The sequence below is a fragment of the Vulpes lagopus genome, chromosome 1, assembly GCF_018345385.1.
Source record: "Vulpes lagopus strain Blue_001 chromosome 1, ASM1834538v1, whole genome shotgun sequence".
Classification (NCBI taxonomy): Eukaryota; Metazoa; Chordata; class Mammalia; order Carnivora; family Canidae; genus Vulpes; species Vulpes lagopus.
This window is the reverse complement of record NC_054824.1, coordinates 164,487,529-164,503,230: the sequence shown is the minus strand read 5'-3', so window position 1 is coordinate 164,503,230 and position 15,702 is coordinate 164,487,529. Positions and strand designations below refer to the sequence as shown.

Sequence of the window (15,702 nt, the reverse complement as noted above, 5' to 3'; positions counted from 1 at the left end):
AGCTCAAGCCATAATTTTAGTCATAGCTGACCATTTACAGTGTCTTGAACATGCCACATTCTCTCTCCTGTGCTCCTTTGCTTGGGACTTGTTTAGCTGTGCCTTCTGTCTGCTGACTTCTTCCTCTTCTTTCCTCTGGGAGGCTCTCTTGAAATGATGCTCTCCAGCTGGGGTAGGTTGACCTTCCCCTGTGCTGCCCCAGCCCCTTTGCAGCCCACTGTCACAGGACATATCACAGGCATCTTTGATGCCTAATTAAATGTGCCTCGCTCCATTAGATGGTGAGAGGTTCAAGGGCTGGGACTGTCTTCGTAGTGGGAGCTGCCATTTACTGAGTGCTGCCATGACTCCCTTCCCTTGCTTAATTCTCAACCACCACCTGAGGTGGGGATTACTGTGCTTGCCTCCCATATGAGGATATGGAAGCCCAGAGAGGATAAATAACTTTCCCAAGGTCATCATAAGTAAGCAGCTAAGTCGGAATCACACATAAGTACATGTGATTTCAAGGCCCCAATTCTTTTTGCTTTGCTATGCTAGCATCAGACCTATCCATGATGCTCACAGCTCAGCTGCTGGGATAGAAAGACAGATAAATACTACCTGAACAAAGAAATTAGCAAGCTAATACAGGTTTATACGACATTCTCTGGGAAAACACACGGAAGGGAAGAATTTGTTCTCCCTCGGGGAGGAGGGGTTGGAAAAGCTTCATAAAGTTGCCAGAATGCTTGGGAACTTGTAAACTGGTTCCATAATTATAGTTTAAGATGGAAAATAGATCCCTGCATCAAATACCGGTGATTAGTTTTGGGGGCCATGGCAGCTATTTGTTCGGGCCACCACTGCTTCCAAATTGGCCCGTCAGGGTGCCAGGAATTTTGCCCAAATGCCTGCTGGTACCTGCTGAAGTGATGGCTGGTAACCAGGCAACCCGGTCAGCACATTGTTTCATTAAAATCGTGTATGTGTGTGTGTGTGTGTGTGTGTGTGTGTGTGTGTGAAAACTACTTCACATAATCACAGTCTTAATCTCACATATGATATTTTAAATCTAAATGAAAACCATCCATTTTCAAGCTTATGGCTACCTGGAATAGGGTAGTAACTCCTAATCATGTGTTCCTTGCCTGCTCCTGTCTCTCAACTGCACACATCCCTGGAGGCTGCTGTTTCTATATTCTCTCCTTCAGGGAGTTCCTCTCTTTTCTAGACTAGAACTACTGTAAAATTCCTATAAAATTAAGCTTAAAACCACAAGCAAAGCATAGCTTTAAAACATACGCTACAAAAGCTTCTTTGTTTGCTCTGGAGGGGGATGTGAGGGGAGGCACAGTGGGCAGCTGGTACCCAGATACCGATGTCGTGGCTCGGGCATTGGGCAATCCAGAGGCTTCCCTAACTGGCTCCATTTCCAAACTGTGGCCTTGGGCAAGTTACTGACTTCACCTCCTTAAGCCTACATATCTGATCCATGAAAGAGTGAAAATAATAGTATACCGTAGCAGGATGATTGCAGGACTAATAAAATCATGCAAAAGCACTTATTGACTGGTTTGTAATGTTACCAATAAGCGCTAGTTGTAATGATAATTATTATTACACTTAACAATGGCAGGATGAACTAATCTGGGTGACAGTGATTTGCAACCTATGAAGCTCTGTGAAAATGTGAAATAGTATTATTATGGTGTCTAGTGTTGAGTGAATGCCAAAGAGCTTGGTAGAAAGAGAAACAAGCAGGAAATCAGGAAAGCTGGATCCTTTTTTTCTCTTTCTAAAGGTTTTATTTATTTATTTGAGAGAGAGAAAGAGAGTGCACAGGAGCAGAGGACAGGGTGTGGAGGGAGAGGGAGAAGCAGACTCCCCACTGAGCAGGGAGCCCAATTCCAGGACTCTGAGATCATGACCTGAGCGGAAGGCAGGTGCTTAACTGACTGAGTCACCCAGACACCCCAGGAAAGCCAGATCTTAATGCTACTCTTGCCATTAACCCTGCACTGTGACCTCGGGCCAGTCTCTTTCTGAGCCTCAGCTTTCTGGCTTGTAAGTAAAGCAGTTTGATTAGATTATCGTGAGATCAATCCCAGCTCTGAAATTCTATGATTCCATGAATATTGGAGCAAATAAGTGACATAGCACAGCTTACACAGTTTTTGGAATAGAGTGGAAGGTCAATACATACTATGTGGTTCATGCCTGAGGTTGATAAAAGTTAACCCCAACTGCAGCAATCAGAAAGAGCAATCTGGGGGAATTCAGTGAAAAGGCAAACTAATCTGCCACACCTCGGGAATCTTGGAGGACATTACTGTGGCAGAAAGTAATAATTTCTATCATCTATAATGGCAATACTAAACTCAAAAGTAATAGTTTCTATCTATAATGGCAATACTAAACTGAGACACAGTCTCTATTACCGAGGAGCTGACAAACTATTGGATAAAGCATTATAATGGTGGGGATACCTTTACACTTTTGGCATAATCCTGTATAGTGCTAATATTGCTCATATATTATTTGTCCATTGTTCTGTAAAAATATAGCTGCTTGTGTATTCACCTCTGACTTTGCTTCTCCACCCTCAGCTCTCCAGCAGCTTCTGGATGTTAAATATTATCTCTTCATGTGAGTGGTACCAGAAGGAAGAGTCATATATTACTCTTTAACTTCCTAGGAGCCCCTTGAACTGGTTTGCAGGGCAGCTCTGGATTCTTTCTTATTCTTTTCAGAGGACAGATCAGTTGAGATATGGCTGTTTGGCCTGAGTCTTCCCCAGGGCTCCAATTTTATTTTTCCTGTCCACTCTGCCCTTTGGCCCTCAATTAAGACAAAATAACCAGAAATGATAACAATAACAAGACAGTGCTGTGTGGTGGCAGCACTTCGATCAATCCATGGATAGGCTAAATATTTCTTTTGCTACTATAGCAACTACTATTGAATGCCTTGTCACTTACCTTTGAAACTCTTTGGAAATGTGGAAGTGGTTTTGCATGTAAATGCTTAAATCACTTCATTTAGTGAAGACACTTTCATCTCCCTCCAAGATTCTTCTTAAAGAGACTTTTACTATTTTTTTCAGATATCATTAGAAATGTAGAATGCCATATTGATAGATTTCCCCGAAACTCACTGATTTTCATACTCCCTGAGAGTGACAAGGATATTATGAAAACCACAATAGAAAAAATTTCCATAAAAATACTTAATCAAAAATAAAAGACCTGATGCTTAAAGATACTTCCAATTATCTGGAAAATTGATGAGATAATTGAGTGCTCATTTAACAATTTGTTAGATAAACATGTATTAAATGCCTAAAAGTATTGTATGTGCAGAGCCCTTCAAACATAAAAGAGATTAAGAAATGGTTGCTACTTTCAAGGAGTTCAATTAAAAATTGCTTGCTTTATATCTTGTACAAATACCTAATATTTTATAAAACATTTTCCATATGTAGCAACTCATTTCATCCTCAGAACAATCAATCCTTGTTTCACACTTCATAAACTTGAGGTTTATTGTTGCTCACTGTTATTTGGCAACCAGAATGTTCATTTTGATTCCTGGTTTGATTTTATGTGCCTCATGACTAAGAGTTCACAAAGCATTCATTGGAAATAAAGTTCTTTCATCTTCTTGCTGTCTAGTCCTTGTTCCTCTTAGGTTTGAGTTCCCTCCTGAAAGTGTCAAGGGCTAAAATGACTTTTCAAATTCTCTGGCAGGGACCTCTACTGCACACCTGTGGTGGGGACCTGGTTCTTGAATTCCTCTCCCTTTTTATTTTTTAATTTTTAAAAAGATTTATTTATTTATTTATTCATGAGAGACATAGAGAGAGAGAGAGAGAGAGGCAGAGACATATAGGCAGAGGGAGAAGCAGGCTCTTTGCAGGAGCCGGATGCAGACTTGGTCCTGGGATCACAACCTGAGTGGAAGGCAGCCACCCAACTGCTGAGCCACCCAGGCATCCCTTATTTTTTAATTTCTTAAAAAATATTTTATTTATTTATTTGACACAGCAGGCTCCTCGTAGAGCAGGGAGCCCGATGTAGGGCTCAGTCCCAGGACTCTGGGATCATGACCTGAGCTGAAAGAAGGCAGACACTTAACTGACTGAGCCAACCAGTTGCTCTTTGGATTCCTCTCTTACCCAAACTTCTAGACCAGAATTCAGGAGTACATTGCTACTTCATTTTTGCTTTCTAATTTCCCTTTATTCCACTCCTGATCATTCCTTCCAGGTCATTTGCCATCTTGGACTATTTTCTACCAAAAGGTTGAAAGAATTGGGCAATTCTGGATTTATCCTGTCCCATGTTTTCATGTAGAGAGGAGGAAACTGGGGCCCACAGCCATCAGTTGTAATGCCAAAGCCACACAGATAAGTGATAGAGCTGGACTTGAACCTGAGAGGCTGTTTTTTGACCAGATGTCTTTTAAAGGCATCAAGGTGTGTTTAAAAGCCATCTATCAAATGATATACTACTCTTCCTCCTCGGATTAAGAGCTTCTTTTACCTTGCTAATATGTAAACATTTGGTTACTGTTACAACAGAAATCTACCCAGTTTTATAATGTTTCACAGATCACATGGTTGTGTTTTTTCAGAGTATACCTGTTCACCAAGGAATTAAGTAGTGACTGAGTCTATTACTGAGCATCTACTATGTACCAGGCATAACAGAGGCATCAGGAATATAAAAACCACCAGCTTTGGGCCTGCCTTTAATTGAAAGTATTCTTTAGATCCGTGTAAGATCATTCAACTGTGGATTACTAGTAACCAAATAATTTTAGTGTAAATAGTCCTGCAAATGTGAGAAAAATTAGTAACAAGAAGAACTGAGCTCCGGTAAGGTGTTGATGCAGTCCTTGCGGCCTTTAACCCAAACACTTAGGATTTCGCAGTGCAGAGGACCCAAGAAGTGCTATTCGAATGTCACCAATCGTGGTTTTATTTTTATTTATTTATTTATTTATTTATTTATTTATTTATTCATTCATTTATTTATTTATGATTTTATTTATTTATTCATGAGAGACATACAGAGAGAGAGGCAGAAACACAGGCAGAGGGAGAAGCAGGCTCCATGCAGGGAGCCCGACGTGGGACTCGATCCCGGGACCCCAGGATCATGCCCTGGGCTGAAGGCAGGCGCCAAACTGCTGAGCCCCCAGACATCCCCACCAACCGTGGTTTTAAAAGTCTCCTGGGGGGGATCCCTGGGTGGCGCAGTGGTTTGGCGCCTGCCTTTGGCGCAGGGCGCGATCCTGGAGACCCGGGATCGAATCCCACGTCGGGCTCCCGGTTCATGGAGCCTGCTTCTCCCTCTGCCTGTGTCTCTGCCTCTCTCTCTCTCTCTGTGACTATCATAAATTAAAAAAAAAAAAAAAAAAAATTTAAAAGTCTCCTGGGGGATCCCTGGGTGGCTCAGCGGTTTAGTGCCTGCCTTCGGCCCAGGGCGTGATCCTGGGGTCCCGGGATCGAGTCCCACGTCGGGCTCCCTGCATGGAGCCTGCTTCTCCCTCTGCCTGTGTCTCTGCCTCTCTCTCTCTGTGTCTCTCTGAATAAATAAATAAAATATCTAAAAAAAAGTCTCCTAAATTGCTAGTAAACTGTCAAGAGCCTCCATCCCGGCCGGTCTATTCCCTTGATTTGCCTTGTTTCCCCTGCAGCGGCTCCACCACCGGCCCCCGCGCCCCGCCCCGCCCCGCGCTCTCGCACGCTCTTCCGCGGTCCCCGGGGCCGGGCCACCTCGGGCCACCCCTCGCGTGACTCCCCGCTCCGGACCATGGCGGCGGCGGCTTGGGGCCGGCGCCTCCCTCGGGCGTGGCTCCGCAGCTGCGGCCCCGACCGCCCCCGAGCCCCAAGGCCGGCCGGGGCTCCCCCAGTGACGCGCCCCTCGCTGTGTTGCAGGAGCGCGGGCCCGGGCCGCGGCCGTCACTACCGCGCCGCACTGTGCGTGGAGCCCAAGCAGCCCCTGGCCGTCGAGGAGGTGGGCCCCCGGCCTGTCCGGCCTCACGAGGTAGGGGGGGCCCCCGGGACCCCGGGGCTCGCGGTCACCCTGCCCGCGGCCGCCACGCACACCCCACCCGGCAGGCCGCGTCCTGCTCGGAGTTCCCGAGTGCTCGGCTAGGGGGCGCCCGGGAGCCCGGAGCGCAGCGGCCTCCTTTGCCCCCCCCCCCCCCCCCCACCTAAACGTCGGCCTCTTGCCCAAGGCCCCAGAGCTGTGGCCTTAGAAACAGACAATTCTGAGTCGCACACGACTTTGCGTAAGCACTTGCAGGGGGTTGCTTCAGTACACATAAATGGACCCCATCCTTGGCTTCCGCTTCGGTGTCAGCATTTAATGATCTGTCCTCCCTCCTCTCCCAGACCAGCCTGTCGCGTCTGTCCTGTAATTCTGAGTATGTGCCTGGTGCCCTCCTCTGGTGTAGTGCAGGGATTTGGGGTGGGGGTATTTAGGATCGTGGCCATTTCCAGTGAAATGTGGAGGTCACTTTGGCCCTTCCGGGTAACCCCTCTGGTGACACAGTGTCACCTCGAATGGAGAATGAGAACCTCTGACAAGGTCAAGCAAGCAGTGAGCCTCAGTGTCAGGGATCCCTGATGAGAGGGAGCCATGCAGCTTCAGTCCTGAAGTGTCACTTTGCTAGCAGGGACCCTGTTGTGAACTGGATTATTTGAGCGGGCATATGATGGCAGCCGGTCTGCTTCCTGGGATTCGTGTGCTGAAGGAGGGTCATTCTTGAATTGTCCTTGAATCGAGGTGCAGCGGCTTGAGGACCTGTGTGCGCCACACATGTGTGTCATGCACACAGGGTGCACAGGTTGAAGGCTGGGCTTCTGGGTTCTGGTATTTGCCCAGGCACTGCCTCGTAGGAATTAGCTCAGGAGAGTTGGGTCTCTGTGAGTTTTCTCACCATCAAATCCTCATGCTCTGGAACGGTGCCTGGCACATGGCAGACACTCAAAACATCGCTGAATGGATGCATTTTGTCCATAGAACTATCTTGTCACCAACATGGCTTCTTCTGTACTAAATTGGGAATGTAAGCAAACAAATAAATGAATGTCAGTGATTCTCTCTCTCAGCCTTCGTTTTCTCCTGTTCTCGGCCCTGTTCTCCCTCTTCAGCCTGTGTCACAATCACCTGGGGCTCGTTAGAACAGATTGCTGAGCTTTGTCCCCAGAGTGATTCCAAAGATTGGGGTGACGCCTGAGAATCTGAATGGCTAGGGAAACTCCCAGGTGACACTGGAGCCAGTGGTCTGGGAACCAGACTTTGAGAACCACTGGCTTCCAGGGTCTAGAAAAAGTGCTGGCTACACTGTGCAAGGCTGCCTCTGCTCTGGCATGGGCCTGAAACACAGAAGCTTGAGTCCTAGAACTGGCCTCCAGAAAATAGCTGGTCACGTTACCCCACTGCTTAAAACCCTTTAATGGCTTCCCACTGTTCTACTGTGAAGACGCAGAGCCTCAGTAAAGACTACACCCCACTGGATGGTGTGGTCTCTGCTCTGTAGCCCTAGCCCTATCTCTTTCACCTCTTTGTGCTCTAAGCTCGCTGGTTTTTCTTTTGTGCCTATCACAGGACTTTTGCACATGCCATCATAACAAAAGGCCAGATGACCCTATTATGCACTTTCATAGCACCATGTATTTCTCTCTAACATTTTGTGTAAGAGTTGTAATTTAACACACAAAGCATCACAGTTACTTGGCTGATGTCTGACTAATCCCATCCAAGTACTAACCAGGCCTACCCATGCTTAGCTTTCGAGATTGGATGAGATCGGGTGTGTTCAGGTGGTACGGCTGTAATCTGATGTCTGTCTCTCCCACAGTCTTAGCTCCATGAAGGCAAGAACCTTGTCCATTTTGCTTCATGATTACACACTGGCACTTAATTCAGTGTTTGGCATATAGTAGACATTCAGGAAATATTTTGGTGCAGTTGAATGAACTTCGTCCCCACAGACATGAACTCTGCTTTGTTGCTGTTTCCTTTTTTTTTTTTTAATTAAGGATTTTATTTATTTATTTGAGAGAGACAGCAGAGCAGAGCTGCAGAGGGAGAGGAAGAAGCAGGTTCCCCACTCAATAGGGAGCTCAACGTGGGACTTGATCCTGGCACCCTGGGATGACCACCTGAGCTGAAGGCTGAAGTAAAAGAGAAAGCACCCAGGCACTTTCTGCTCTTATGTTTCCTTTGCAGGTCAGGGTTGATGTCCATTTCTGTGGAGTTAATTTTGCTGATATTTTGGTCTGCCGTGGTCAGTATCAGGAAAAACCCCAACTTCCTTTCACACCTGGTGAGTATGAAGGGACCAAATGACTGGTTGGGAAAGAAGCTACAGAGTTTTCAGAACCGTGTGCTTCATCACTGGTGATGCTTGCCTGTTGGCAGCGATGCTTCGGCTTTGTCAGCCTCGCCGCTAATTAGAAGCACTGGATTGTGAGCCCCTTGAGGGAAGGTTCTATGACTGTCTCGCCCCTGGTTTTATCCCCTATCTTAGCATTGTGCCTGGCTCCTAGTAGATGCTCAACAAAAACTTTATTTTATTTTTTAAAATATTTTATTTATTTATTCATCACACACACACATACACACACACACACACACACAGAGGCAGAGACACAGGCAGAGGGAGAAGCAAGCTCCATGCAGGGAGCCTGATGTGGGACTCGATCCCAGGTCCCCAGGATCACACTCTGGGCTGAAGGCGGCGCTAAACCACTGAGCCATCCGAGCTGCCTTCAACAAAAACTTTAATGATGCATAAATGAGCAAATGAATTTTTACATATTGTGTTCAGCAGAGTTCTGATCAGAATCCTCGGCCCTCGTCATTCCCTTACATACCTTGTTAGTGCCTCAGTTTTGTTTTTTCACTGAAGGGTCATAAACATCTGTTTGCAGCTAAAACTCTCAGTCCTCACAAACACATTCCTAAAGAAACCGAATATCAGAAGATCAGAAAGAAGAAAAAGAGTTTATACATTTCTAGCAGTCCACTGTCTGATTTTAATTATGCCCAATCTGATTACATTTAGATCTCAAGTATGCGGACAAATGACTGCTTTTTGTTGCTGGAATTTAGTTAAAGAGAGATATAAGTATAGCCTGTTGTGTATATAGTACATGTATATTTTATACAGACATATACTATTAAGGATACAGTGATTGCAAAATAGTTGCTGTGTTTTGGCCTCAGGGTGTTTGGTTGTGTCTCAACATTTGGAACCATTTCCCTCTGTATTTGCTGACATGCTGGATGGGGAGAAATGTCATACTCAATTGAGTTATTCCTCTGGCAGCTCAAGTGGGAAATGTATGATCGTTAAATTCAGAAATTTTGGAGGTGAATAGTAAAGAGCGGACATCAGTTCATCCAAATTGAACCAAGAACTTTATGGATAAATATAGTTCATCCCCTTGAGGGCCTCATAGTCCACAAGAGGAGACACAGAAACAGATAAATGTAATATGATGAATGTTGTAATTGGGGTACTGTAAAGAGCCCAAGGCCCCAGTGAGCAGGATCAAACTTACTTGTGTATCTGTGATTCTGTTTTTGCCCATTCTTGAAATTTTCAGTTGTGTCTTGGTAAGAATGGGACTGCCATAGCTTTTCAGGTTGTGATCATTAAATCTTAAGTTCCGGGCAGCACCCATGGTCCAGCGGTTTAGCGCCGCCTTCAGCCCGGGGCATGATCCTGGAGACCCGGGATCGAGTCCCACGTTAGGCTCCCTGCATGGAGCCTGCTTCTCCCTCTGCCTGTGTCTCTGTCTCTGTCTCTCTCTCTCTCTCATTCTGTGTCATGAATAAATAAATAAAATCTTAAAGAAAAAGAAATCTTAAGTTCCCTTTCCTGTGTTTTGGGTAGGATGTTCTTCCTTGAGGGGTGGGGGGACACTAAAACCATCTCAGCTCTAGAAAACGGATAGAACGGCCTGTTGATCAGGCTTTTCCTGCCTCTGTGGAGCTGGGCTTTCTAGATAACCTAGTGTTTAAACCATTTGTTTTAGGAATGGAGTTTTCTGGGATTGTATTGGAGACAGGCGCAGATGTCAGCACAGTGAAAAAGGTAAATGAGTGGAAATCTAAGGAATTGATGTGTGTGTAGCTATGAGACATGTGCTAACCTCATCTATAGCCAAAGGATCTTACTTCTCTTGGCCTTTGCCAACAGACACCAGAGGGGAAACCGAGATGAAGGGGGAAGAAATGAATTCTGAATTGGAGGAAGGAAGCCAGTGGAAGTTCCTGGCTTCGTAAAACCTTTTATTACTAAAGAAGGCAGTACCTTAGTCTTCAGTCACTGAGAGGATAGAAAATTCTCAAATTTCAGCCTCTTGTGAAAAAAATTCTGGGATTCTAATTTACTTCAACTTTTTCCATACTCTGTCCTGTCCAGAATGTGCTCATAACATCTTGGCATCCCGGTGGGGGTACTGAGAAAATGGTTGAATTATTTACCAAACATTAACTCTGAATAAGTGATTATGGCAAACCTATATCTTATGGGGTCAGAGAGAAAGATTTTCTTTCTTTCTTTCTTTTTTTTTTTTTTTTGATTAATTTGGGAAGAGGTAAATGTCAAGGCCATGCATTTGAACAAGCCCTTAATGGTATTTTCTCTTCAGGGAGATCGAGTTATTGGCGTGAGTGGCTTTAATGGTATGGCTGAAGAATGCATCATTGACCAAAAGGTATCCCTAGCTCTCAATATTGATGCTTGGAAATTTTTTTTTTTTCCTCATTTCTTTTCTTTAATCTCCACCTAGCTCTCATTCCTTGTTACCCTTCTCTCCCTCTTCTTTGTATTTGTTGTCTTTGTGTTTGTTCCTCAGCCAACACTTCTTTCAAATGCTAAACCCTTTTCTGTATCCGTGTGACAACCCTGCACAGAGCTTTGTTTGTGTGGAGCGGTGTGACGAAGAAGGGCATTTTGTTTTCTGAGTCCTGGAGCAACTGACTGGCTGTCCCATTGAAGTATAGGTAGTTTTGGTAGAAAAACTGGTTTGGGGCATTGAGCTGGATATAATAGGTTTCTCCCGGACGTGCAGCTTGTGAAAGAGATAGTCCTGGGAATGGAGCCAGCCAGGGTGGTGGGCTAGGGTTGCGCAGGATGTGAATGGCGGCCCCTAATGGTGAAGAGTACACAGTTTTTCCCACAGTTTTATTGAGGTAAAATGTCCATAGAACCATCTCTGAATGGGTTCCATTCTCTGAAACTTGATTCCTTCCTAAGCCAGATACTAGCCTTGGGATTTGTGAAGACCCATACACCCAAGTTTTGAACTCTGTCACAGCTTGCTTGGTTTTGACTTCCGGTGGCTTTTGGTTCCTGACAGGTTTGGTTCATTGGCATATCAGTCACTCAATCAGATCGTAATATTTACTGAGCAGCTTTTTTCTTTTCTTTCCTTTTCTTTTAAAGATTTTATTTACTTATTCAGGATCACAACCTGAGCCAAAGGCAGATGCTCAACCACTCAGCCACCCAGGTGCCCCTACTGAGCTGCTTTTATGAACAGGTTACATGTGCTTAATCTCTAAATTACTCTTATCTCTTTTTATAGACACTGTGGCAGATTCCAGAAGGAGTCTCCCTCCGAGAAGCCGCTACCCTGCCTGTATCCTATGGCACTGCTCTTTTGGCTCTGGAGCATCGGGCATGCACTCAGCCTGGGTAAGAGGCTGTGTAGACAAGCCAGAGCTAGATGGTATCTCTTTCTGATATCAGAAGTGCCCAGCAAGACCTTGCCCCTACCTTTCCCCTCCCTGACCTTTATTTTTTAACTTTTTTAACGATTTTATTTCTTTATTTGAGAGAGAGAAAAAATATGAACGTGGGAGGATGGGGCTTGGGAAAGGAAGAAGAGACTCCCGCTGAGCAGGGAGCCTGATACAGCACTCGATCCTGGGACCTGAGATCATAACCTGAGCCGAAGGCAGATGCTTAACCTATTGAGCCACACAGGTGCCCCTCCCCTCCCTGACCTTTAGCTCTTGTTCAGCTTGGGTGAGGAAAGGCCAAAGGAAGGTAATGACCAGACAGGTCTGGTGACAGCGGGGTTATCTTTTTGTCTGAGATGGAATGGTGGACTATGAAATTGGCCAATATGAATTTGGAGAAATACCTCTTTCAAACCTGGCCACTCTGGAGATCACCTCCTAGAAACTCTTACATGTGAGAGAGTTGGTTTATGTAAACTTGTTTCCATCTGGTTTTAATGGAATCCTATGGTATTTGTTCTTGTGAGGCGTGACTGGGTGTGCCTACCGGTGGTATTTCAAACTCAAAGGTGCAGTGGTTTCCTACTTCATCTGAAATATATGCCTTTTGCCCTTTTCAGAGAGACTCAGAATTGCTCCAGAGAAGTGACTTTAGTTGAACTGTGGCCATTCCTTGATCACCACCATCAAAGATGCAGCAATGTTTAGTATGAGAATGATTTTAGGACGGAATTTCTGAAGCAGACATTGGAGTGGTAGCTCAAAGGAAGGGTTGCTCCTGGCATGATGAAGAGGTTCCCTAGAGGGATTAAGGAATATTTTTCCTAGGAAGTCTTCAGCCCAACCAAATTCTCACCAATCAAGCAGTCACAGATATAACCCAGCCCTAACGTCTAGAGAATGGGTCTCCATGAAATGTTGAATGAAATGGCCTTTAAGTTCTCTTCTTGCTTTAGAGTGGTCATGAAATCATATGATTGGATGATTTTTGAAGGTTTCTGAAGTAATGCCCACCTTTCTCTGGCAGAGAAACTGTTTTAGTGACGGCAGCTGCTGGAGCCACTGGCCTTGCAGTGATTGATGTGGCAACGAATATTCTTCAGGCTAAGGTACTTGCATGGTAGGGTCTCCATTAAAAAAACCCACAAAGCACCACACCTCCAGTTTTCAAACACAGAATATATTCATTTGTTCATTCATAAATATCATAGGTAAGGCACTGGGATATAAAGTAATCCAGAGTAGGGTCTTGCCATCTTATTTGCATGCGGACTGGTGAGGGGACCTGGGAGTAGATCATTCATCCTTCCAGTTACTAGAACCTGGTGAGAGCTGACTTGCTTCATGGCCTCTGCAGATTCTGTTCCCTTTCCCTATAATGCTCTTCTGAACTGTCTCCCCCTGCACTTCAAAAAAAATTTTTTTTAAAGATTTTATTTATTTATTCTTGAAGACACAGAGAGAAGCAGGCTTCCTGTGGAGAGCCTGATGCAGGACTTGATCCCAGGACCCCAGGATCACACCCTGAGCTCAAGGCCGACTCTCAGCCACTGAGCCACCCAGCAACCCCTGCTGGACTTCAAACTTAAACTCAGATGTCATTTCTTCAGGGAATTATTCTTTATCCTATAGGAGATGTTAATCTCTCCCCCGTCCCCCTGCTCCCCCACTTCCCCAGCTGTTTGTAGGTGGTCTCCTAGCATGCTATACATCTCTCTTTCGTGGTATGAACCTCAGTGTGTGGTTTATCTTTTACCTGTGTCATGATTGGATTAATGTCTCCCTCCTACTCAACTGTAATCCCACTGAAGGCAAGGACAGTGTCTGCATGGTGCATTACGGTAGTCCCAGCAGCTGGCATGGTACCTAGATCATAATAGGCACTCAATAACTATTTCTTTTCTTTTTTTTTAAAGATTTTTTTAAAGATTTATTTATTTATGATAGACACACACACACACACACAGAGAGAGAGAGAGAGAGAGAGAGAGAGAGGCAGAGACACAGGCAGAGGGAGAAGCAGGCTCCACGTGGGTAGCCCGACGTGGGACTCGATCTTGGGACTCCAGGATCGCACCCTGGGCCAAAGGCAGGCGCCAAACCGCTAAGCCACCCAGGGATCCCCTTTTTAAAAAGATTTTATTTACTTATTCAGGAAAGACACAGAGAGACAGAGGCAGAGGGAGAAACAGGCTCCATGCAGGGAGCCTGATGTGGGACTCAATCCCGGGACTGCAGGATCATGCCCCAAGCTGAAGGTGGATGCCCAACCGCTGAGCCACCCAGGCACCCCGGAGAAATAGTTATTGAGGCATGATCAGCTTGGGGCATGATCCTGCAGTCCCGGGATCGAGTCCCACATCAGCACTGGGTGTTATGCTATATGTTGGCAAATCGAACTCCAATAAAAAAATATACAAAAAAAAAAAAAACCCCAAACTATTTCTTGAGTGAAAGAATAAATAAAGAAAGACCGAAATCTCTGCAAGGGCATCGTTCTGAGGCGGTAGGTGTCAGATAAGGAGGATTTCTTAGAGACAGCAGACATTTAAGCTGATTTCTGAAGGACTGGTAGCAGTTGAATAGAGGAAGGAAGGAAGGGAAGGCCATTTCAGTGGTGGGAGGGCATATTATCAGAAACATGGGATCTCACATGATGCATTCCCTGGAATTGCAAAGTAGCGTCTATGGAGCAAAGGGTCTGTGGGAGAATGGTGGAAGATGACTCTAGGGAGGTGAGCAGAGACAAGATCAGGAGGTACTGAAGGATTTGAACCCTTAGTGGAAGCTATCAGGAGGTATGAAGGACTTTAAACAAGGAGGTACGTGGTCATGTTTGCATTTTGCCAAGTTCATTCTGGTAGCAATGGGGATGCAGGATAGGGCAAAGTCAGGGGTAGTCTGGAGGCAGTAGGGCAGCCCCTTGGAGCAATCCAAGCCAGTCCAGTGGTGATGATACTTGACCCAAAGCACTGGAAGCGATGAATTGAGAGATACTAAAGTAGAAAAAAATAGAGAGTTTGATCCTAATACAGTTGAAGGAACAAGGAATTTGAAGCTAGTCTGACCTAGGTTCAGATTCCAACACTGCCTCTAGCTTAATTGCTTCGCTTTCCTCTTTGGTACAATAAACCTTTCCTCATATGGGGTCGTTGTGGGAATATTGAAATTACACGTGCAATATGCCTGTTAGAGGGCATGGCATGTTGGTAAGAATCTCTTAAAAAGGATTCCTGTTATTATTAGACATTGAGTGGGAAGGAGCAAACTAGGTTAACTTGTGGATTTGCCATTTATTGCAGTTGAGAACACAGGAGGAAATGGTGAGCTCAGTTTAAGTATTAAGTGTGAGGTTTCTGTGGAACATGCAGTTGGGATATCCAGAAGGCACCGAGATACCCAGGTTTGGAGATAATTGGATTGCTCTGGAATTTCTTCAGGTTAAGTTCTTTTTGGGAAGGGCATATGAGTTCTGAAAGCAATTTTAGATACCAAGAAGCTCTCCATGGAATATTAACACATTTCATGTCAAAGCAAGGGCTTTTAGCACCTCTCAGTGGGGAGACCAAAATTAGTCTCATTGTCTAGAACTGCTGACTACCATTCCTAGGAAGATAAAATTGCACCATTTGTTTTGAATAGTGATAGTAGGTTAAGTAGAGAGAAAAATTGACTTCAATTCAGATATTAAAATTAATCCAAGCTGTATTTTCTTGAGTAGCCATAATGGTTTGTGTGTGTGTGTGTGTGGTTTTTTTTTTTAAGATTTTATTCATTCACTTGACAGAGAGAGAGCGAAAGAGAGCGAGCAGAAGCAGGGGGGAGCAGCAGGCAGAGGGAGAGGGAGAAGCAGACTTCCTGCTGAGCTGAGAGCCCGAGGCAGAGCTCCATCCCAGGACCCTGGGATCATGACCCTAGCCAGAGGCAGATGCTCAACCGACTGAGCCAC

General features: G+C 45.1%; 1 protein-coding gene across 1 annotated transcript in view; it reads left to right on the top strand.

Annotated features, from left to right (window-relative positions):
- The first annotated feature begins 5,738 nt into the window (after positions 1-5,738).
- The window catches only part of LOC121471257 (quinone oxidoreductase-like protein 2), a 30,100-nt gene continuing 20,136 nt past the window's right edge, over positions 5,739-15,702 (top strand). Inside the window, exons 1-6 of the mRNA XM_041721737.1 lie at positions 5,739-6,032; positions 8,226-8,322; positions 10,040-10,098; positions 10,658-10,723; positions 11,597-11,706; positions 12,781-12,862. Of these exons, the coding sequence (XP_041577671.1) occupies positions 5,799-6,032; positions 8,226-8,322; positions 10,040-10,098; positions 10,658-10,723; positions 11,597-11,706; positions 12,781-12,862 (648 nt within the window). The 5' untranslated portion in view covers positions 5,739-5,798. The remainder of the gene's footprint in view (positions 6,033-8,225; positions 8,323-10,039; positions 10,099-10,657; positions 10,724-11,596; positions 11,707-12,780; positions 12,863-15,702) is intronic.